Source organism: Dryas octopetala, chromosome 6 (genome assembly GCF_963921425.1).
Source record: "Dryas octopetala chromosome 6, drDryOcto1.1, whole genome shotgun sequence".
In the NCBI taxonomy this organism is placed as follows: Eukaryota; Viridiplantae; Streptophyta; class Magnoliopsida; order Rosales; family Rosaceae; genus Dryas; species Dryas octopetala.
In genome coordinates this window covers 10,750,080-10,772,538 of record NC_141371.1, presented here as the reverse complement: position 1 = coordinate 10,772,538, position 22,459 = coordinate 10,750,080, and the positions used below count along the sequence as shown (strand labels likewise).

Here is a 22,459-nt window from a genome sequence, read left to right as displayed (position 1 = left end):
AAATAGACATAAACACATGCCATGATCGAATTACTTGGTCTCTGATCGAAATAATTGATCTGATAATTTAATTAAGTACATGGTCAGTTAATAGATCAACTAATTAACCATTCAAACCGCTATAGGCTCTAGCTTCTTAATTATATATTTTGTTTTGAGAGGAGCTTCTTAATTATATTAAGTAGGTCAAACAAGTATTGTTATAAGAAAATACAAACGTGGATATATGACCAATTCTGGTTGAAATATATCAATCTTGCATGCTCACGTAGGCTTAAGCAACTTGGGTTTGGGTCTTCTATGGACACTTATTGGCCCATATCTGTAATTGGATTGAATTAATACTCAACTTTTATGTTTTTTTTAATTTTATTAGAAAGAGCATTTTTATCAAGTTTATACATATATAATTGTTTTCTTCTATTACTAACAATGACATCTATGAGATTTGGGCTTAGGACCTACTTTCATAAATGGAGACTGAGTGTCACTACTATATCAAATGGTTATTGGCATTTATATACATAAGTTATATAACACTTGATAATTAAGAAAGTAAGTTGTGACAATATGCATGTATATATATGGTACTTAAATAACACTTTATCAACAAAATGATACATATGCTAGAATAAAGTGGAGTGTTGTTCAACATTGAAAAATTATAGCATTGCATAGTGCTTTATAAGGTATTGGGCCTTTTCACAAATTGCCAATTATTTTAAATTGCATGCTCTAATTTCCTTCACATTATGACAGTCAGGTTCACCTACGTGTGGTAGGTTGAGTGGTCACATACTCACATGTGCATGAGTTGTCTATGTCTTTGATTTATGTGATGCCACATGCACTTGTTGAGGGTGTGAGAATATGTGCAGTGTTTTTCAACATTGGAAAATTATACATAGTGCTTAATTTATAATGTGTTAGCCTCTCCACACATTGCCAATTAATCTTAAATTAGATGCTCTAATTTACTTTACATTATCCAAATTATAGAATGTGCAGAGCCTTCTCTGAAAAATTTTAAGTTGTACGTACGTAGGACTAATTGGGTCTAACAGCTCTAATTAGCGTATATAAATTATGAGGCTTCCAGCGCAATTATTGGGGGATTTATAATACATATAATATGTTATGCATAAATGAGCAAAAAGAAAAGGGTTGCTTCTTGTTAGGGTAAATTGCTTAAAATATTTATACATTGTACAAGCAAATTGCTTAAGATATATATATCAGACAGCTAACAAGGAAATTAAGAATGCTCGCGTCCCCACTCACCACACGTTTATACAGTTAACCTCTTTATTGATCGAGTTAGGTTCATGAACTGCACCAGAATCTCAATATTGGTTGGGCTGAACTTAATTACTGAGCGAATGACTTGAAGTTGGGAATAAACTGGGTTGTGTGTTAAAAACTTAAAACTTAAAATAACTCAATTAGGAAAACCTTAAAAATTTAAAATTTAAAAAAACCCCGATATAAGTCCTTCATCAATTATTATGTAATTAAATAAATTATCTAATTCAAAAGCAGCTACACATCCTCGATGATGTGGAATACAATACCTAAACAGTACGTACTTCAGTCCAAAAAAAAGTTGCAATAGGGAGGGAGCCTCTACTCACAAAATCACCATAGGGTGCATGTGACATTCAATTAAACTCATATGAATGGAAGAATATCTTTCAATTGAATTTAACAGCTATATGCATATATATGCCCAGATTTAGTTTGGTAATTAAGTACGATAGATGAGAATCAAATGACAGTTACACTTACACAGACGATGCATGTGAACATGCTATATATATAATATACATATGTTATCTTTTTTCAGTGCATGCATGCATATATTAATGTGGCATATATGAAACTAAAATTAGCCTCGTACACTGACAGACTCTGTTCCATATATAATAATTGTCAATCTCGCACGCCATATCATATTATTGAAGAAAATATAATCAAATTAACGCACCCTTAGTATAACAATCCTCATTTTGCTCCGTCTTCTAAATGTCTTCATTGACTGTATTTTACTAATTGATATGAAGAGAGGATGGATAATTAATGCTACAAAGAGAAGTAGATCGTTTCTTTGAGTTTAATCTATTTTTAATGTGCAGATATATATATATATACACAAAAATGATTACTCGCTCATCATAAAATAAGGAATTCTTCATTCACTTAACTATCCGCTCAGTAAAAAACGAAAAATTTAATGATCGAGACCGTTCAATTTTAAATCCGTTATATATATACATAAATTAATAAATTTAGAGTAACTTTATATACATGTGCGTGCAATTACCTGCAAATCACATATATGAGTTAAGTTACCAATATGTTTTCGCAAGTTTCAATTTTAGGGCATTAGAGTTGACAACTCTATCTATCCATGCTTATCATTCGTAAGTTTTCTAAATTGATTGAATTAAGAATATTTAACTCAAAATTAGTTGATGATCGATAAGAGAGAGACTTTCAACATCATATATTATTTAGGCATGAGCATGATTTTACATTTTCAATAATGAGTGAAGGTATCATCAAATGATGAAGAAATTAAAGAAAGAGTTTTGGTTTGGAAACAAAAATAAAGAATCCAATATTGAAAAGGAGTGGGAGATTTGGTAGGAAGGCAATGCAAGACACATGATAGCAAAAGCGAACAGGATCCAGCTAAGCCTTAAGAGGACTTGCAGTCGTGCAACCCAAGTCCAACTGCTTAACGACGTCGTCAAAAGAGAAGAGTGGCCTCGCACTCTCTCACTCGTTCCCGCCCAGGAAACAGCGCGCGTACGCGGCCACGTGGCTGTTGAGATGCCATGCCATCAATCATCTAGTACAGTTGGGCCGTGGGTGGGCCGGCCCAAGCCGGCACGAGACTCGTGCGCCTCGCTCAGATATGACGCAAACAATCCTACGGTTATTACATGTACTGTCAGTTCATCACGTGCACAATCGACGGTTATTATACTCTCAGAATGCATGATCTGCCCGTACAATAATATTTCTCTGCCGGCTATCAATTATCATGCCCTCCACGTACCCCTTGCTTAATTTCCAACTATTGTATTAATCAAATTATCCTAGGATATCAAGTTTATTTTGACAAACCCTTTCAAACGTTATTTTTTTTTTCTTGTTATTATGGATCTAAGTGGGAAGTAATCATTATTATAAGTTTTCTACTAAAATTTCATATGAGAGACTTAATATGAGGGTAAATGTGAGACACAAACATTGAAGGTTATTTTAATAAATTATTGGTTTTATATTGTGTTAAATTCAATAGTAAACGTATTATCCTTCATTGTCTCTTATATTAATTAAGTTGAATGTAAATGTAAAATAATGTTCTCTTATCAAATTATAAATCTAGACTACAAATTCAATCAAGAATCAATCTAACTAACAATGATCTAGATTTATAGTCGGGTAATAAAACATTTCTACCTAAACATATATATATATATACATAGAGGAGTGCTCTAAAACTAACTAGTTAACAAGTTAATACGAAACTAATCATGTTTTTGGGACCACTACATAACTAATCTCATAATCCGAACCGTCAATTATTTAAGTCATACTTCAAATATCATCATTATAAAAAATCAACTAAATCAGAAATCATTTAGTCATCTAATTGAGATCAAATAAATAGACGATCAGTATTTTCGATAAAAGCATATAAATAGTTGTTGTTATAATCAAATGACTAAATGATTTCCGATTTTAGAGATTTTTTACAGGGATGATCTTTGAAGTAGGGACTAAAAAATAGACGGTTCGAATTTTGAGATTACATTGTGCGGTGGGCCCAACATGGTGGTTAGCTTTGTATTAACTTATTAACTAGTTAGTTTTAGAGCATTCTTGTATATATTTATATATGCATCTACTTAATGAGAAGCATAAAATTAAAATTATTCAATTTTAGTAGAAACGTACGTAGTGAGAGTACTATAAAAGAAATGGTAGTTGCTAGCTAGCTAGCTAGCATATACATGCACATTTATATATATATATATATATATGTTGATGTTGGACAAAAACGTACATTATTGCAAATAATTAAGAGCAATTCGGTTCAAAAGGATATCCACTTGAAGAAAAGAATAAAGAGAAAGTAGAAAGTAGAAAGTAGATGATGATCGATTAGCTATTTTGGGTTTTGTTCTCCTTAGCATGACTACCTAATTCCCCTCATGCATGTATATATGATCTTGTAAAAAGTCAAAAAAGTTAAACAAAAACTCATAGCAGTTACACCAATTATGCAAACACTAGTCATGCGCCATGTGACCACGCCACCAAGCAAATATTTCTCACTTAAACATGCATTTTTCTTTATATTGCATTCATAATGTTATAGCTTTAAGTCATTGCTAGCTTTTGTGTCCGTATTTCATATATTTACTTCAAAATTGGCCGGAGAGAATATTTCAACGTAAAGCTAGCTAGCTTGATCGATCATATCACTTGCTTAAATATTGTAAAATCACTTGGATTTTTTCATTTGTCTTTTATGTGTAAGCAAGCTACTACTACATATTCTTGTCCTCATCATCTTATACATAATGCATGCAAGACATGAAAATGATCCATTGTGAAGACACGGTCAACATGGACATAGAGGATGGATATACTACTAATTGAGTAGTTTAAAATGGATTAGGGTTTTAGCTTAAATGTTTGGGATCGAAAGCTCCATTAGTGAGTAATGACAAATCTTAAAACCGGCCATGGTACTCTTTATGTAGCTATGAGATGAAAACGTAGAGACAAATGATAGAAAACACTCGAGTCGATTTTTCAATGTGGCAAGTGAGATCCCACAGATCCGTACTAGTTTGCTTATATATATGTGTGTGTGTGAGAGATTATACAGTCTAATGCTGTCTAGCTTGTCAAATTGTTTGAATATTATAATGCTAGGTTGTTCATTTTGAACACGTATCACATATATATATATACATCTATTGATCAATATATGATCAACACATATCACATATCTTTTATTATCAATATAGTTCAGATTAATAGTTTAACAAAATATGTAGTATGTGTTGGGATATAATTTTCACGTCAAGAAAGTTTTACACCACGTTTAATAATACCACTCATGCTCAATTGATTTTAAGTTAAATAATGCTCCAACTTTAACATGATATCAAAAGGAACAACTTATATATGTCAAGTTCAATAACCATCCTAGCCTATTTCCTACTCACTATTCCCAAAATGTGACCTACGTTTTTTTATTTAACTTTTTTTATTTTTTATTTTTTTATGAATAAAACCAGGATACGTATGTAAGAGATTAATCACTGTTAGTAGGAGCCTTGTTAATAAGGGATACTTGCACATATGCTAAATCTTTTCGATATACATTTGTAATTAAGTTGATGTATATATCACATGAATGAAAGTCGCACTACAAAAAATGTGAACAAAACCTATCTTCATTGGTGGCATAGAATGAGGTGATAATTGGGCAATAGGGACTTAAGTGCCTCGATTTAACAAAATTCTGTAGCAATTGGGCAATAAAGACTAAAGTTTCTAATTGCCACCTCATTTTGTGCCACCAATGAGGGGTGTGCTTTGCTCACATTTCTTGTAGTGTCGTAATGCATATAGGCCTTAAAGAGAATCTCAAAAGACATAAATATCCTTTTATGTGTATATAACACATCGCTTGAGTGACGTCACATTTACGAAACTTTGTTACAGAAAATTAAACTGCATTTTGTAAGAGCCCCTAATGCATTAATATTTAGTTCAACAATCAATAACCTCTTAATTGTTAACCCTTTCTTTCTTTACTTGTATAGAAAATTGGCCAGTCTTTCGCTCTTCAAAAAGGCAGTACGTTCATCTTGAAATTCCATTATATATCTTTCATTCTCTAAAAGAACAAGTTAACTTCGCAAATGGCATACAAAGTTTTCCATTTTTTATTAATTTAAATTAAATGCTTGCTTTTGCTAAAGAAGTAAGAATAAAAACCGCCATCTTGTATTGTGTTTATCACTTAGGATGAATAAGATTTGGGAATTATGAAAGGTCAGCCAAAGTATATAAAGTCTTAATTCACAGATTTAGATTTTTAAGACTAAAGGATTTCTAAGAAGTATATATATATAAAGGAGATCGAAGAATTGTATCTTCTCCGAAAAGAAAAAGGAGAAGAATTGTCTATGAGAAAGCTATCTCAGTCCTTTTTCATTTTATTATCTGGTTTAATTGGAAAGTAGGAGATAGGAAAACAATATTTGGCAAAACTTTTCCAAATGCAAAAAATAATATAATTAAAAGAAGATTAATATGGATTAGTTTGTGAAGTTTAATTAAATTGGCCATGACTTGCACAAAATCATAGCAAATTTCATATATAAAAAGGTACTTATTGGCATAAATAGAGACAACCAAAATAGTGGTGTTATCGACACCCCCCAAGGTATTCACACCACCCACTCATTTTTTTATTACAATATTTTTGTCCTTTAAAATTACCTAAAAAGGACATATTTAAATTTTTGTTTTTACTTATTACATGTATATATATATATATACAAAAATGCTCTAAAGCTAACTAGTTAGTAAAATAATATAATACTAACCACCATTTTGGGCCCGCTACACAATGTAATCTCATAATCCAAACCGTTCATATTTTAGGTCTCTATTCAAAGATTAACCTTGCAAAAAATCAACCAAATCAGAAATCATTTAGTCATTTGATTATCATTACAATCATTTCATGTTTATTGAAAAACTTGTGTTCGTCCATTTACATGAGCACAATTAGCTTACAAATAGTTGGCTAAACGATTTCCGATTTTGTTATTTTTTTTAAGGATGATCTTTAAATGAGAGCCTAAAAAATAAACGGTTCAGATCATGAAATTACATTGTGTAGTAGGCTCAAAATGATAGTTAGCGTTATATTATCTTATTAACTGGTTAGCTCTAGAGCACTCCTATATATATATATAATTAACTAAAACTTACTGGTTAGTAAATTAATACGAAGTTAACCATGCTTTGGGAACCACCACATAATTAATCTCATAATCTGAACCGTCAATTATTTAGGCCATACTTCAAAGATCATCATTGCAAAAAATTAACTAAATCGGAAATTATTTAGTCGTCTAATTGAGATCAAATAAATAGACAATCAGTGTTTTCGATAAAAACATATAAATAGTTGTTGTTATAATCAAATGACTAAATGACTTCCGATTTTGGAGATTTTTTATAGGGATGATATTTGAAGTATGGCCTAAAAAATAAATTGTTCGGATTTTGAGATTACATTATGTGGTGAGCCCAACATAATAGTTAGCTTTGTATTAACTTACTAACCAGTTAGTTTTAGAGCATTCTTATATATATATATATATATATATATATATATGAACCTAAGATCTCAACCTTCATTCCATGTAACTTGTTAACCAAAAAAAAATGTCCATGTCACTTGAGGCCGGCAAGACTAGCTAATTGGGGGCAATATCTATTCTACTTGTAATTCTCTGGTATCTTATTTCCAGAAATTTTCTTCTAATTTGTTTTTAATTATCTGGAACCAAATCGATAAGAAAATAACAATACAGCTAATTAAAATTTTTCTCTTGGATTTGTCCCCTACATGCACTCAACTATCTGCTTTGCTTTGCTGTATTATGTCAAATGTAACTAATTAATAAGATCATGATGACTAAAACCCCAATTAGATATGGATGTTCATCAGTGTGCTTTTCTAGCAATTTTTAGATCTTGTAGAGAGTAATGTAAAATTACAACAACATGGAGGATTAAACAGAAAAATAATGATAAAAAGCCATTATTGTTTATGATTTAGTATTCATTTGTGCTTGGTCTCATTTGTGCTTGGTCTGAAACGCGGGATTACGTACGGCTTTGTACGTGTAAATGTGTAATGATATTTTAGCTCCACAATGGCAAGTTTACCCCTGTTTGCATAAGTGGCTACCATGTTTTTTATTTTTTTTTCTTTTTAATTAGATTAGGATGGGTATTGGGTAGCATGATCTTAATTTCTTAAGGCTATATATTAAATTGTTTTGAGTTTGCTACTTAAAATACAAAAAGGTTCCCTTGCTTCAATGAGTTTTGCTCCAACCAAGGGTACTTTTGGAATTATCAGAGTGTTAATGAGAGAGATCAAGATTTTTAAATTTTATAGTGCCTAATTTTAAACACCCTACTCACCAAAAAAATTTGTCTAAACCCCCACCCATCTAGAAACTCTTTCAAAACCCCCTAAAACTTATAATCCTAAATTACCCTTCTGACGCATGCTGACGCGCGCTGACGCATGCTGACACATGCTGACGTCACTGTAACTGTATTTTGGTGAAACTGTTTTTTTTTTTTTTTTTTTTTTGAAATTGAAGTTTTTTCTAAAACTCAATATTTCACTAAAACTAAAATCAAACACTGAAATTGAATTTCATTACACTAAAACTGAATTTCAAAAATTCAGTTACACTGAAACTGAATTTCAAAAATTCAGTTACACTGAAACTGAATTTCAGAAATTCAGTTACACTAAATTGAAGAATTCAGTTATGAATTCACTTACTGAAACTGAATTAAGTGATCAAAACAATTACACCTCGACTAAAATGCAATTACACCTTAATTAAAAAACAATTACACCTTTACTAAAACAATTACACTTCACTAAAACAGTTACACCTTTACTGAATTCCGTTTCACTAAAAAGAACACAGCAACCTTATAAAAAAAAAAAACAATAACAATACAATAAGCCATTGAGATGAGAGGAGTAGCCAACAATACAACGTCGTCCGATCATCTCACGCGCGACGAGTACACGACAGTCGCCACTGCCTCGATCTGTTTCTACCTGCAAATTTGATTCATCATATTTCAGAACCATAATTTCATTCAAAATTCATTTAAAACTCATGTTTCACGAGCTGAAACTGTTTCATGAGCTGAAACTGTTTCACGAGCTGAAACTGTTTCACGACCTGAAACTGTTTCACGAACTGAAACTATTTAATCAATAAATGTAGGCTTAAAGTTCCCTATACACAGTTACAACAACACACAATGAGGTTCGATTTGGGGTTTTTTGATTCATCAGCAATTGGTCCAATCCAAACACATAGCATTGAAGAGTACAATGAGAAGAAGAATATTAGTACCTGACTCGACGGAAATGGCTGCCGGAAAAGCCAGATCGCCGGCGGAGAAGCCGCGGCCTTTGTGGCTTCGATCTGCCGCCGTGGCTGATCAGATGGAAAATCTGAGCACACCATCGTGCTCAGGACGTCGAGAGGAAGAAGGCTTGGGTGGTTTGGCATTCCAACTCCGCCGAAAAAGGCAGATCGCCGGCGGAGAAGCCGCGGCCTTTGTGGCATCGATCTGCCGCCGTGGCTGATCGGATGGAGAATCCGAGCATACCATCGTGCTCAGGACGTCGAGAGGAAGAAAACTTGGGTGGTCCGGCATTCCAACTCCGTCGAAAAAGGCAGATCGCCGGCGAGCACCACCGATCGTAGTCGCGGCGATCCGGCGTCGACGTTTAGTTTAACGGCACGTGGAGGGCATAGGGAGGAAGAGGAAGGAGATGCGAGTCTGATGGGACCGGTCTCGCCGGCAACCGTCGCCAGACGGCGGCGCACGCGCCGGCGACAGCAGCGGGGAGAGAGAGAGACGCAGAGGGGAGAGAGGCAATAGATAGGAGAGAGAGAGAGAGAGAGAGAGAGAGAGAGAGAGAGTATTAGTTGGCTGAAAATGAAAATAAAACAAAAGGGGTAAAACTGGAAAATTAAAATATGGGGAGTCAAAGTTGACTGGGTATTAGTTGACTAGGGGGTTTAGGAAAATATTAAGTGTAAGATTGGGGGTTATAAGAGAGTTAGATTTTGGGTGGAGGTTATGAGAGATTTTATCTCTAACTAGGGGGTTTATAATTATTAACATTAAATTTTAATGGTGGCTGAGATGAACAAAATATTTTATGAAAAGAAGTACAGAAAATTTCTCTTGTTTGGATGGTAAAATGCTGATCGAAAGACATGGAAAGAAGACAAGACAATGTTGGATTCTCATTTTTTCTCCCCTAACATGACAGATATATATGTAGAGAAAATTTGATTTGTTTGCTAATTTAATTCTTAATATTTATAAAATGTCTTCAATTAGAATTTTTTTTTCTCTTATTAATTAATTATCATCCAAACAAGAATAAAAGGTGGCTTAGAAATGTATTATCTTCTCTTTTCGTGATTTCTCTCTTGTCTAATAATTATCAATTCTTAGTAAATTTAAGTCACCATAAGTTATTAATTTGAGCATGTTCTGACATAAAACAATAAAATCAAGGGCTTCCAAAACTTCTGATCGACAATTCAATATTTATTCACATGATTAAAATAGCAGTTTCATACAGTTTAGGTTCTAAACCTTAGTAAATGTGAATTAATTTCCATGAAAGGTGTTGATCTAATCCTTTATATACTAGCTAGCATGCATGTATGTAAATCCATTTCATGTGGAATGATTAATAAAAGCAGAAACAATAAATGACAACTTAATTAAATGATTTAAGTTCAACCACAGGGGTTCATGCAAGATTTACAAACTAAATGCATTGCACATTTGCATTTGAGTGGGTGAGCCTAATGAAGTTTAGTTGAATGGAAAATGGGAGGCTGTTTTGGTCATTTCATGTAGCATGATGAAAAAAAGATTATCTTATATAATTGAATATATGTTCACCTATTCCCCACACCCATACAATATGTACATATATATATAATCATGAAACAACAGATTGGGAAATAGGGGACCATTCAGTAGCATTTACTCTATTCACATTAGCATTTTGCAAGACAAGAGCTCATCCACCCCTTGCTCCCAAGGACAGCCTTTTTTTTCTTAGTTCTCTCTCATTTGTCCTCCCAATTAATTAATTAATTAGTAGCCAGTCCTAGCTTATATTAGTCTTTCCTCTATATATATATATATATATATATAAGCTTCACCTTGTTCAATTCATGCTAAACAAATATATATACCATCCTCCTCAATCCCCATCTCTCAACCTCTCTCTCTCTCTCTCTCTCTCTCTCTCTCTCTCTCTCTTACCATTAATTTGTCATGGAGGAGATGACCCAGAAACAAGCTTGTAGTAGAATACCAGCAGCACTAGGCCTTCACAGAGAGTCACAAACAATATCAAAAGACAATAAGGCGCCCAAGATTCGGATCATACACATATTTGCACCAGAAATCATCAAGACCGACGTGGCGAACTTCCGGGAGCTGGTGCAGAGACTCACGGGAAAACCATCCGAAAACGGCGGCTGCAAGAAGAAGACCAAGAAGCCAAGAACTAATAATACTACTATCCACAGCTGCAGAGAAGAAGAGCCCAAAAGAAGTAGTACTACTCCAATATTCATGGCTGCAGACATGAAAATGGATCATCAGCTGATGAGAGTTAGTGGGAGAGATCAGAGATTAATCAAGGAAGAAGATGAAGAAGATGAAGGGATCATGTGGAATGCAGAGAAGTCAGGTGGGTTCTTGGAGAGGTTTGCAGATTTGGAAGGCTGCTTCATTCAGGAGTTTGGTGGTGAATTTCCTTTGCTGCCCCCCAATTTGGATGCTAATTCCAACTCTCACCACCTGCATGGGTTTGAAGCCCCACTCATCAACTTGTCTAATTAATATATATATTAATGTTTGAAGAAGAAGAAGAAGAAGAATGTATGATCAGTATTGCTCTGAAATATTTTGCTTAATTTGTTGGGATTTTTGAGGGTTTAATTAACTTAAGTCTACTAGCTTGTCTATTCATCTCTTGTCTTTCACTTTTCCAATTTTCTGTTCATATATATATATATATATATATTCTGATCTCTCTCTCTCTCTCTCTCTCTGATCTGCTAGCTTCGAATATAAGGGTATCTCTCTATGTTAAAAGTTAAACATATACTTTTGAGTATTTCTGTGTTTTGCAGAGATAAGATATTATTGCAGTTTTCAGTACCCATTTGGAAGTAAACAGAACAAACTCATCCATCCATACATACATAGTATTTCTTATTTCTTAATGGTTTCTTTCTTTTAAGTTTTGAATTGAATAAGACTAAATGGGTTTTGTTTCTCTCTCTTTGGATGTCTTGTTCTTTTGTCTTTTGTATGTGGGCCTTGGCCTCTCTCTCTCTCTCTCTCTCTAGCCGACCATGGTTTGGCAAACCAAATTAGCAAAGAACCTGCAAAACTATATGTTTGATATATAAATGTATTGCTTTTCTTGCAAGACTTGGTTGTATTTTTCATGAGTTATTGCACAAGTCGTCTCTCTCTTATCATGTTGGCATGGAAATTCCAGATACACTCCTCCTCCAAGTATAGTTGGTCCTGTTGAGAAATTCCATTATTAATTGCCCCATATATATGAAGTTGAACACAATTCTGCACAACCTACTTGCCGAGTTGGCTAATACTTAAATCAAATAAAACCCCATCAAATATCGTCACTACTTCTCTTTTAGTGACGATATAGATGATTTTTGTTTATAGGTATTCTTAATTCTAATACTATCTATTTTATATTATATCCCATTTGTGAATGTGCGGAAGATATATTAATGTAGACATATATGATATATGTATGTATAGAGAGAGTTTCAAGTAAAGATGTCTTCACATAAGAAAATTGAAGAAATTCTATCTTGGGCCTAATATTCAATGATCGAAACTATTTATGTTTTAAGTCATTATTCAAAGATCGTTTTTGATAAACAAGCAATCAAATCAGAAATATTTTAGCCAACTTATCATCAAGATCATTTCAATTTTATTTGACGACTGTATTTATCTGCATATTTTAGATAACCAAATAATTACTGATTTGGTTGATTTCTTACAAAAACGACTCTTGAGGAGTTACCTAAAAAATAGACAATTCTAATCATTAAATTGCATTGCGGGGTAGTTCTTGAAGAGAATGTTCTCATTTTTCTTAAATGGCTTTGATCACTTAAAAGTCCCTATGTATGTACCTACATAAATACCAATTAGTACCATGAGCAAATGAAATAATGGAATCAATATCCTATCAGAAATAAAATAAAATAATGGAATCAATAGATGTTGAGTTCACCAAGAGCTGTAAAATTAATTTCTTAATTTACAAGAAAAACCCAAGTTCACAGCAGAGGGTTAATATTAATAGTTGACTTAAGAAACAGCGGCGTGAAGTCAACATTTTTGGTAAACTTAATTTGCAAATTGCGATATTAATTTGTTGGTGGCACATGTTAACTTTTAAAATATTGAACATAAATTAATATGAAAGGTGCGACTTAAACCACCATTAATGCAACTATGATGCTGTATTAGTATTAGTGTAATCTGTTGATCCTTAACGACCGGACGCCTAAGAGTCAAGCCTTCCACGTAACAATAATGCTAAAGTTATCAAATCTATCCTACAATTTTGTTTATCAAACAATGTATTAATATAAGTGTTAGTATTTTACTTGTTGAAAATACGAGATCCATTATTTTACTTATTGAAAATAAATAAGATTCATAATAACTCCGAATTTTAATTAATAAAACACTACCATTTAGAGTAAATTCAACAATTAAATATATTATCTCTCACTTGTCCCTCAAATTAGGCACCTTAGATGAGCACTACTCTGGTGACCTTAACAATATTGGTAACCATCCATGTCATCGCCATCAACATTGCTCAATGCTGCACATGGAAGGAGGAGAGAATCATGAAAATGTAAGAGGCAATAGCTTTGGAAGGCTTCAAACCCTAATTAAGAACCACTCAACCCTAGTAATGTTCCCTTACAATATGATATGCTATGTTGTTAAATTGTCAAACATAATACGTCAAACCTTAGTAATTATTGATCGAATGTAACTCTAATTAACAATTTAAGAATATAATACGTGAAACTATCTAGCAAAAGAACAATGTTCTATAATTGTTAAACAGCTTCAAAATGAAACTACAACCATTTACTCTACCAAAAAGGTGAATGTTGAGATTGTTTCAACCATTTTAACCAAGGTTAATAGAAGGAAACGATATGCACTGCAAAATAAGGTTCTCAAACTCCTCCATACACTCACACAGGAGAAGTAGAAGAAGATTATTTTGGAATCCAAATAACATTTCCCTAAACAACTTCTCATAAAGTAACAAGGCAAAGGAATACAAAACCAACCAATCGAAAAAAAAAAAAAAAACGAAAAGAATTAAATATTGATCTGTCCTTCCAGGTGATGTAAGGGCAAGCTTGAGAGGCGGCTAGGCTGGAATCACCATGACAGCAGAGCACATTTTAGTCAAATAGCGTGGTGCATTTTAGTCAAACACGTTCACACTAAACACCAACCTTTAATTTACAAATATTTTCCTGTTCTTATCCAGTGAATCTCTAAATTACCAATTAAGCAAAAAATAAAAATAAAAATAAATGTATATATGCTTGAGACTTTGAGAGTACAACAAACAAACAACACTCCATCTTGGTCAAATGACATGCATTTTACAGAGATGGAACATTTTGTCAGTTTTTATGGTGATTATTGGCAGCCGAGAGTTTTTCCTCGTCACCGAATGTTTGGAAAAATTCAGGCAAAAATAACAAGGACAAAATAAGAAAAGAGCAACATCTGATTGAGAGATAAAGCGGTGAAATAAAATGTAACTATTATTTTTAAATAAAAATCTAAAAAAAAAAAAAAAAAGGGAAAAATGGAGTTCCCATACATAGATGCATCTCCTTTAGCTCTCATAATCTGTGGTGGTTTCTGCTAGGGGAGATGAGGGTGAATCCAACCTTGTAAGTACTTCAGGAACTCCAGCAGCATCTCTTATTATCTGTATCAAACCCAGCAAAAGAATTCAAAATTTGGCAAGGTATTAGTTATATAACACTCTACGATGCAGTCACTCCATCCAATACTATCGAAAGTCAAAGCCACTCTTATACTATTATGATGGGTGAAAATGTTGCTATGTTCTAAACAGATCAATATTTCAAACCTCCCCTAAACCCAGTGCACAAGATCTGTGGGACATAGTGTGGATCTGTTGGGGTAGACTTCAATAAAAGAGAGAAAATCTTGGCATAATATAATAATATAACATTGCAACAACAAAAAAAAGGGTGAAAAAAGTTGTTACAACATCTAAAGACTTGACCTTTGGAACTAAATTCATCCTAAACTATATTTAAATTCCAAGGAAAGCCAAAAAGGTCAAGGCTAAGGGAGCAAATTTTTAAACTTATTTCATCTATTATTAAATCTATGATAATCACCAAATACTATACCAACCTCAGCAAAAGGGCATTACCATTGACTTTGTTTATGAATATTCTTCATGCAAAATCAACAGACTAATGAAATAGTAAAGGTCGCTATCTAGTGAACAAATGGATTAAAAATACATCAAACATCTTTTGGCAAAAAATCACATCATGCATCTTATAAGTTTCACCATTTGTAAGAATGTTTTAGACATTTAGAATTTTTACACCACACATGAAAACGAAACAACATACTTATTTCTTGAAATTGAGAGGAGTCTCAATTATTTTCCATAGCAGAGGAATAGAATCCGTTATGAAGAACTGGGAAGGAAAAATTATTCTAAATGCCACCAAAACAAAAGAAATAAGTTTATCTTCATCCAAAAATTAAACTTCACCACAAACGAGATTTTAACATCAATTCAGCTATATTTTAAGAAATACTATTTAAAGCCCTACTCGTACAGCTCTGTGCAGTTCCACCAAGTTTGATATGGCTAAACTAAGTTAGCTAATTATTCATATGTTGCTATCAAATTCTCTAACAGTCAGTGAGATAATGGTCTTAGTTTTGCAAAGTTAAACATATGTGAAATAAATTCAAACTAAACCATGAAAAATATTACTCAGTAGAGTACTTACAAGTATCTCCGTATCAAGATAGGAAATCATGAAGAGTCTCTCAAATGCTCCAGCTGCAGGCGCAAGTAAAAGCTTAGCATGGATTCATAATGAGAAGTGAGAACTAGGTGAACAGAGAGCCAAAAATAAGATAAAACAGTATTGGATGAGGGTGGAAAGTTAAGTTGCTTTCATCATATTGGATGAATAGCAGGGAGCGACATTTACTACTACAAATAGCACGGAAAAAATCAAACTAAATGAGCATAAAGCAGTAAACACTTAGCATGGATTCACATCATTTCAGTACACTTATTACAGATCCTAATTGAGAGCTATGTCAGATCATCATTTTAGTAAACTTATTACAGATCCTGATTGTATGCTAATTGCACATAGTTAGGCTAATGTTTACGCATTTATCTTTATGTTTGCCTTGTTTGTACAGTTGACTAACTGTATAATCTTGCATATAATGCCTCCTTGAGAGATGACTAATACATACAGCACATTATATTTAATTACAATCTAGGTTAGCATAGAGGTGAAAATAAGATAAAGCAGTAATAAATGAGAGTGGAAAGTCAAATTGGTCCTTTTATCATATTGGATGGAGCATTAGTAGGGTGCGACATCTGCTACTACAAAAACATTGAAAAAAATTTGAAATAACATCATATGCCCAAAACCAAGCCTATACCATCTAAGATGATGGCTCCCCTTCATTTTTACGGCTGAATTAGTGATGAGGCATTTATATTTAATTTATATTTAAGACAATAAACCATTCAATAATCAAAATTCTAGGCTTTAATGACACAGAATGATAGAAACTGCTACGAAATGATAACTCCACACCACATCCCAAATAAACAAATCAAACATGCAAGAAATAACAAAGAAAAAGGGGAAAGAAGATAGAATTTGGAGACTCTGTGTGAAGATGCATCTGAAAGGTAGAATTGTTCATTGAATGAAAAAAAAAAAATATATATATATATATATATATCTGCAGCATTTGAAGTCACAATGTTTCAATCTCAACTGAAAGTTTACTCTCTAGTTATGGGTCCTAAGCCTCATTCTTTGAAACACTTTAAGACAACCAACCAACAAACAACATTCAAACCAAGAGAGAGTAACATGGGAGGACTTAGTGGTTAATTATATGACAAATGAATATTATATCAGGAATAACCATAAAATTTTAGTCAGCTAAACAGCAATGCGGACAACCTAAAATGCTTCACAGTTGACACAATACCTTCATACATATTCAACCTAGCAGCAGCAAAATTTCATAGATAAAGAAACTAGAGACACCTCCTTTGAGGCATCATAACATAATACAAACCACTTCCAAAGTTATCACCAATGATGGTGCCCCTTCAGACTTATGCATTCAATCATTTACCTCTAAACACAAACACAAAAGGACGGTGGGGGGCAATTCAATTGACACCCCCATCTAAAATTCAATTAACAGCGAAATAAAGAGAAACTTACTTAAAGGAATTAAGATCAGAGAATAAATGGCTTAGAAAAATATCAAACTTACTTAAAGGAACTTTCAGTCCACTGGCAAAGGCATCCCTAATAGGAAGAGGAAGTTGTTGCACTGTGTTTACTGCTTGACCAAGTGCACCTTTTAGCTGTTCTGGTATTGTTTCTTCAATAACTGTTGGTGTCTCAAGAATCCCCTCAACATATTCCTCTTTCATTCGAACTGCTCCCTCCACAGATAACTTGGTTGACAGAGTAAATTTGCTTTCTATCTGCAATGCATCATAAAGTGCTTCTTAGTGATTGCTCAGAAAAGTTACATCATCAAAATTCAAACAGGACAAATAGAAGGTGTTAAGTGAAAAATGATATGTAACACCATGTCTAATCAAGACTATGTCTTGATTATTGGTTACCATAAAAAATATAATCAGTCTAATCAAGACTATGTCTTCATTAGTCTCTCTCTCTCTCTTCCTTTCATAAGTGTCTAACAATCATATTACTTGTAGTCATTTAGGAAAGAGAGCAGGATTGAACTAACATAAATAATTTCTAGGTTGTCCAAGAAAAATGACGAAAACAAGATGCAAAATATTCTGTACACAGGTCCACCAACTGATCTTGTGATGTTGTACCTAAACAGATTGCACAAGCAAGCCAAAGTTCTGATGCAAAACATGACCAAAAGAAAGAAAATTTTAAAACTTCAGACAAAACAAACAGTGGACAAGGAGTCCACTTCAGAACTACATCCCAAACAACCAATAGAAAAACTAAACTAGCCTCAGCACAAAACTTATTATAAGATAAACTACCTAATAGCTGCCCTCCATTATAATAATAAGGCAAACAAGCTCAACCCCCGAAAAACAGTAGAAACAGAAGCCCAAAGAGATGACAAAAATAACACCCTATCCCATAACTCTTCCACCTCCGCCCCTTTGTAATCTTCAAAAGTTTGTCAGTTCCTCTCCATCCATAAAACCCAAATGATAGCCATCACTCTGCAATTCCATAAAACCTTGACCTTTTTTCCTCCGCCGAATCCCTGGATCCTTTCACTGTAGGGAGAAACATCCCCATGGGAACACCCAAACCAGATCCGCATCAATAAACAATTTCCACCAGAGCTTTGAGGCAATTTTACAAAGAGCCAGAACATGACTAGAACTTTCCCCCTTCTCCCTACACATGATGCACCAACTTGGCGATAAGCATATATATTGGTCTTCTCTTCTGAAGCAGATCACATGTATTAAGTTTCTGCATGCGGTGCAATCCAAACCAAGACTTTTAACTTTGGGCGGAATTTTTGCTTTCCATATCACCCTTGCTGGATCAAACTCTGGAGTACCTATCCTCACATAAAAATCTGAAATACGATTAAACAGAGAACACCCTGCAGATTCCAGCTCTCAAGTTCTTGAATCTGACCTGGTTGGCTCCAAATAGCACCCTCTGCAGAAAAGTTAATAGAGAGGTCAACTCCATCATTTCAAGATCACTTAAATTCCTTCTAAAACCCAAATTCCAGACCATGGGAACTGTCGAAGCTTCTGCCATCTCAGCACCTGTAAATTAAATACACGATGATTTGACAAATTAAACAAACTGGGATACTTATTTTTCAATGCCTCCCCAGTCCAACTGTCCTCCCAGAATCTGACCTCCATTCCCCACCACCAGTTTGTAGCGTCCTAAAAATCAATAATACCCACGAGAAATATCTTTCCACGGGATTTGACTAGACCCCCGCAGCACCACCTTTGCATCACAACCATTATCTTGGATCCCATACTTACTTCTAATCACAGAATACTATAAAAAAACCTTGTTCCAATGGAAATCTCCATAACCATTTACCCAATAAAGCCTCATTCTTAGCAGCCAGATTCCCAACTCCTAAACTCCCTTTCTCCTTAACTTGAGAGACTGAATCCCAGTTGATTAAATGCACTTTTCTACCCTCCCCTAACCCATCCCACAGAAATTCTCTCATTGGATGCTCCACCTTTCTGGCAACCCCTTTCGGGATTTTGAACAGAGAAAAATAATATGTCGGAATGCTTCCAACTGCCTGGATTAAGGCGAGCCTCTCTCTAGATAGATAAGCCTTCTTCCAGCTTTCCAGTATTTTCTCAACCTTCTCCACCACCGGATTCCAGAACATGGAAGCCCCAAATACTTCATAGGCCATGTCCTCACCTCACAACCCAATGAAGCTGCTAAATCCTCCACCTCATTTTCCTCCATATTTGTTTCAACCAGCACACACTAACTTTATTTACTATAACCCTGAAACTGCACAAAAACAATCAAGGACAGCTCTAAACCAACTTGCTCTAAACCTAAGACTGGTGCTACTGCAGAATTATGACCCACTTAAGTTCAATATCCGTTAGTTGTGCTAGAGCTACGATTTCACAAGGATCTGTGGCAAATGCAGTATTTACGCTGAGTGCTTCATCACATATATGAAAGCATTCCATGGCCTGAGGACATTTAAAGACAAAAACATAATACCGAGTTTAATAGTTTCAAGTTTGCTGTAATCTTTGCATTCCCATCCTTGATGAGTACCTCCATTTTTGACAAACTAGCCAACGTTGAAGGAAATCTCCTGCAGCAATAGAGAGGTTGCATCAATATATTAAGCTACCTTTCAATTCAAGTTTCAAACCAACCATATAAAGACGCCAAGTATATTTTTTCAACCACTACCAATTACATTTCCAACAATGGTTTCAATTCAAGTTTCAAACCAACCATATATAGACGCCAAGTATATTTTTTCAACCACTACCAATTACATTTCCAACAATAAAATACATAAATACAGGCAGCACTCACTCAAATAGAAATCTAGCAGCAAATAGACCTGGGCTTCCAGACCCAAACCACTCGAAATTCCATTGTCCTTCCAAAAAGGGCGACCTGAGTAGCTGAACAAACAAGTGAACATCTAATCCAAAACACAAAAAAGTGGAAATGCTTTGCTTATATAACCGTTTACGTTGTAGGGCGCGGCGTTGGATTAACCCGCTCCAAAGCAGTTATCCTCTCATTCACATCAATCCGCGCCATGTCTGTAGTCTTCCCGGTGACTAAAGCCTTGAAACCTCCAGCATCCTTAAACTGAAACAAACAATTTCCACATTAAATTTTTAAGAAATTGGACTACAAATTTGAGACCAAGATATTGAGTTTTGTACCACATGAACAAGTCCAAAACTTTCTAAAAAATATACCATATAATTGAATGGAGCTCATGCTTTGTCAGGGTCCAAAATAATTTGGATTTCAATACTTAAGCACTGTTTCAGCTCGCAAATTTTGTGTTCACGAGCATAATTTGAAAATGACAACCAAACAGTGCCTTACATCTTCCATATTCTTACATTAACACTTCATAAACAACCAATCAGTGCATAAAGCTAGCAATTTTTCTTCTACTTAATATAAAATGTTACTAAAAGAATTGCATATGAAAAAAAAAATAATAATAAAGATTGTTGAGGCTCACGGCGAGAAGCAGTGACTCTTTAGCGGAGAGCCTCTCCATTTCCTTAGCATACGCGGCGGGAGCTCCGGGTACGGGCACGGCCTGCTGAACCATTGCTCGGCAGACGGATCTCCGGAGGCGAAGTTGTCTCCGGCGGCCGGAGAATTTCCGGTGAGGCAGCGGCCAGCTGCCGATGGAGACCAGCGAAGTGGTGGTGGTGGTGGCAGAAGAGAAGGACGATGAGGACGGCGAGGACGAACAACAAGAGCGGATCGCAGAGAGCTGGCCCTGCACGGACGCCATTGAAGAGAGGAAGAAGGCAACGGAGAGTGAGAGCAGTGGGTTTGGAGAAGACAGGTGGGTGGTTCAAGAACGCGAGGGAAGTGGGGAGGGAAGGTTTGTGTGACTTTGTGTCTGGGAGAGGGGTATTTTCGTCATTGAAAAATATCTTGTTTTTTTGTTTTTTTTTTTAATTTAATTAATTTGTTGGCGAATCGACGGCTGCTGTGCTGGTGACGTTGGTTTTCATGTGCGTTGTGTGAAACAATAAAACTTAAGTATTTTTTTTTTTTTTTTTTATTTCTTTTCGGCTTTCCTAAAAGACCTACATGGATACATAACTTACATGGCAACATGCCACATGATTCTTCTTGCTTTGGCTATGCCATTGATGAATGTATGACAAAATAGCCATACCAGCATATCTGATGTATGCAAAAATGATGAAGTTGGAATGTTGGATTATGAAAGACTCAAGTCAGCTCTCAAGAATCAAGATTAGCCATGTATTTGTAATGTTGTATTTTAGATTTGAGTCTTTACAAGTCTAGGACATTAACTTAGAACAACCTCCTTCACTAGGAAAAATAAGAGAGTAACTATATGCACACCTCTAAATTTCTCATCTCACACCCATTTCACTTTTATTTTTACGCAATTTCTCACTACGCACTCCTTACATTATCAAAATGTACTCACAACAAAAAAAAAAAAAAAAAAAAAAAAACAAATAACATAAGTTACGGAACCCAAGGACCCGACCCACCCCTTTGTAGTCAATCATCGCCCTCATTGCCGGTGAATTGTCAGCACCCTCCTCTCCTCCCTCCCTTCGCATCCACTTGAAGGGGGAGGGGTTTAGGATCGGGTTTTGGTGGGTGGTTTATGCATTTTTTCTTGTTTCTTATAAGAAAGCAGTGTGGAGGGAGAAGAGAGAGGGTGTGTATATAGGGAAAAAAAAAAAGAGGAAATGCTTAAGGAGTTTTTTCTTATAGAAAGTAAAAAAAGCTTTCACTTAAATAGTTCAACAAAATGGAGATGCGGGGTATCGAACCCCGTACCTCTCGCATGCAAAGCGAGCGCTCTACCATGTGAGCTACATCCCCATAAGATTGTTGAACGGAAATTAAGATATTTAAACGTAAAGTTTTCTTTTCTGGGCATATAAAATGCC

At 34.6% G+C, this 22,459-nt stretch overlaps 2 protein-coding genes and 1 non-coding gene across 5 annotated transcripts; 1 reads left to right on the top strand and 2 right to left on the bottom strand.

The window, feature by feature from the left end:
* Positions 1 to 11,184: 11,184 nt before the first annotated feature.
* LOC147282304 (VQ motif-containing protein) lies at positions 11,185 to 11,757 on the top strand. The gene has a single exon (XM_086248195.1). It carries the CDS (start codon positions 11,185 to 11,187, stop codon positions 11,755 to 11,757), a length of 573 nt encoding a protein of 190 aa, XP_086104321.1.
* Positions 11,758 to 13,610: 1,853 nt separating this feature from the next.
* On the bottom strand, positions 13,611 to 21,396 carry LOC147282303 (Plastid-lipid associated protein PAP / fibrillin family protein). Of its 3 annotated transcripts, XM_086248872.1 has the most exons (8): positions 21,028 to 21,395; positions 20,518 to 20,639; positions 20,355 to 20,438; positions 20,028 to 20,124; positions 17,557 to 17,773; positions 16,020 to 16,072; positions 14,834 to 14,944; positions 13,611 to 13,801 (listed from the first exon to the last, which is right to left on the bottom strand). In XM_086248872.1, exons 1-7 carry the CDS (start codon positions 21,307 to 21,309, stop codon positions 14,849 to 14,851), a joined length of 951 nt encoding a protein of 316 aa, XP_086104998.1. In that variant the 5' UTR covers positions 21,310 to 21,395; the 3' UTR covers positions 13,611 to 13,801; positions 14,834 to 14,848. The 3 variants fall into 3 exon arrangements, with proteins under 3 accessions (XP_086104998.1, XP_086104999.1, XP_086104997.1); XM_086248873.1 differs by lacking the exon at positions 13,611 to 13,801 and having other exon boundaries at positions 14,720 to 14,944; positions 20,085 to 20,124; positions 21,028 to 21,396; XM_086248871.1 differs by lacking the exon at positions 13,611 to 13,801 and having other exon boundaries at positions 14,720 to 14,944.
* A 922-nt stretch (positions 21,397 to 22,318) lies between these two features.
* Positions 22,319 to 22,391, bottom strand: TRNAA-UGC (transfer RNA alanine (anticodon UGC)). Its single transcript has one exon. It is a non-coding gene; the product is annotated as a tRNA-Ala (tRNA).
* Positions 22,392 to 22,459: the final 68 nt, after the last annotated feature.

Excerpts from the sequence above, each read along its gene's own strand:
- LOC147282304 (XM_086248195.1), top strand. The coding sequence starts at position 11,185 with ATGGAGGAGATGACCCAGAAACAAGCTTGTAGTAGAATACCAGCAGCA.
- LOC147282303 (XM_086248872.1), bottom strand. The coding sequence starts at position 21,309 with ATGGCGTCCGTGCAGGGCCAGCTCTCTGCGATCCGCTCTTGTTGTTCG. Across the intron at positions 20,640-21,027 it reads AAGAGTCACTGCTTCTCGCC|TTTAAGGATGCTGGAGGTTT; the intron begins GTGAGCCTCAAC and ends TGTTTGTTTCAG. Across the intron at positions 17,774-20,027 it reads ACTTGAAACTATTAAACTCG|ATAGAAAGCAAATTTACTCT; the intron begins GTATTATGTTTT and ends GATGCATTGCAG.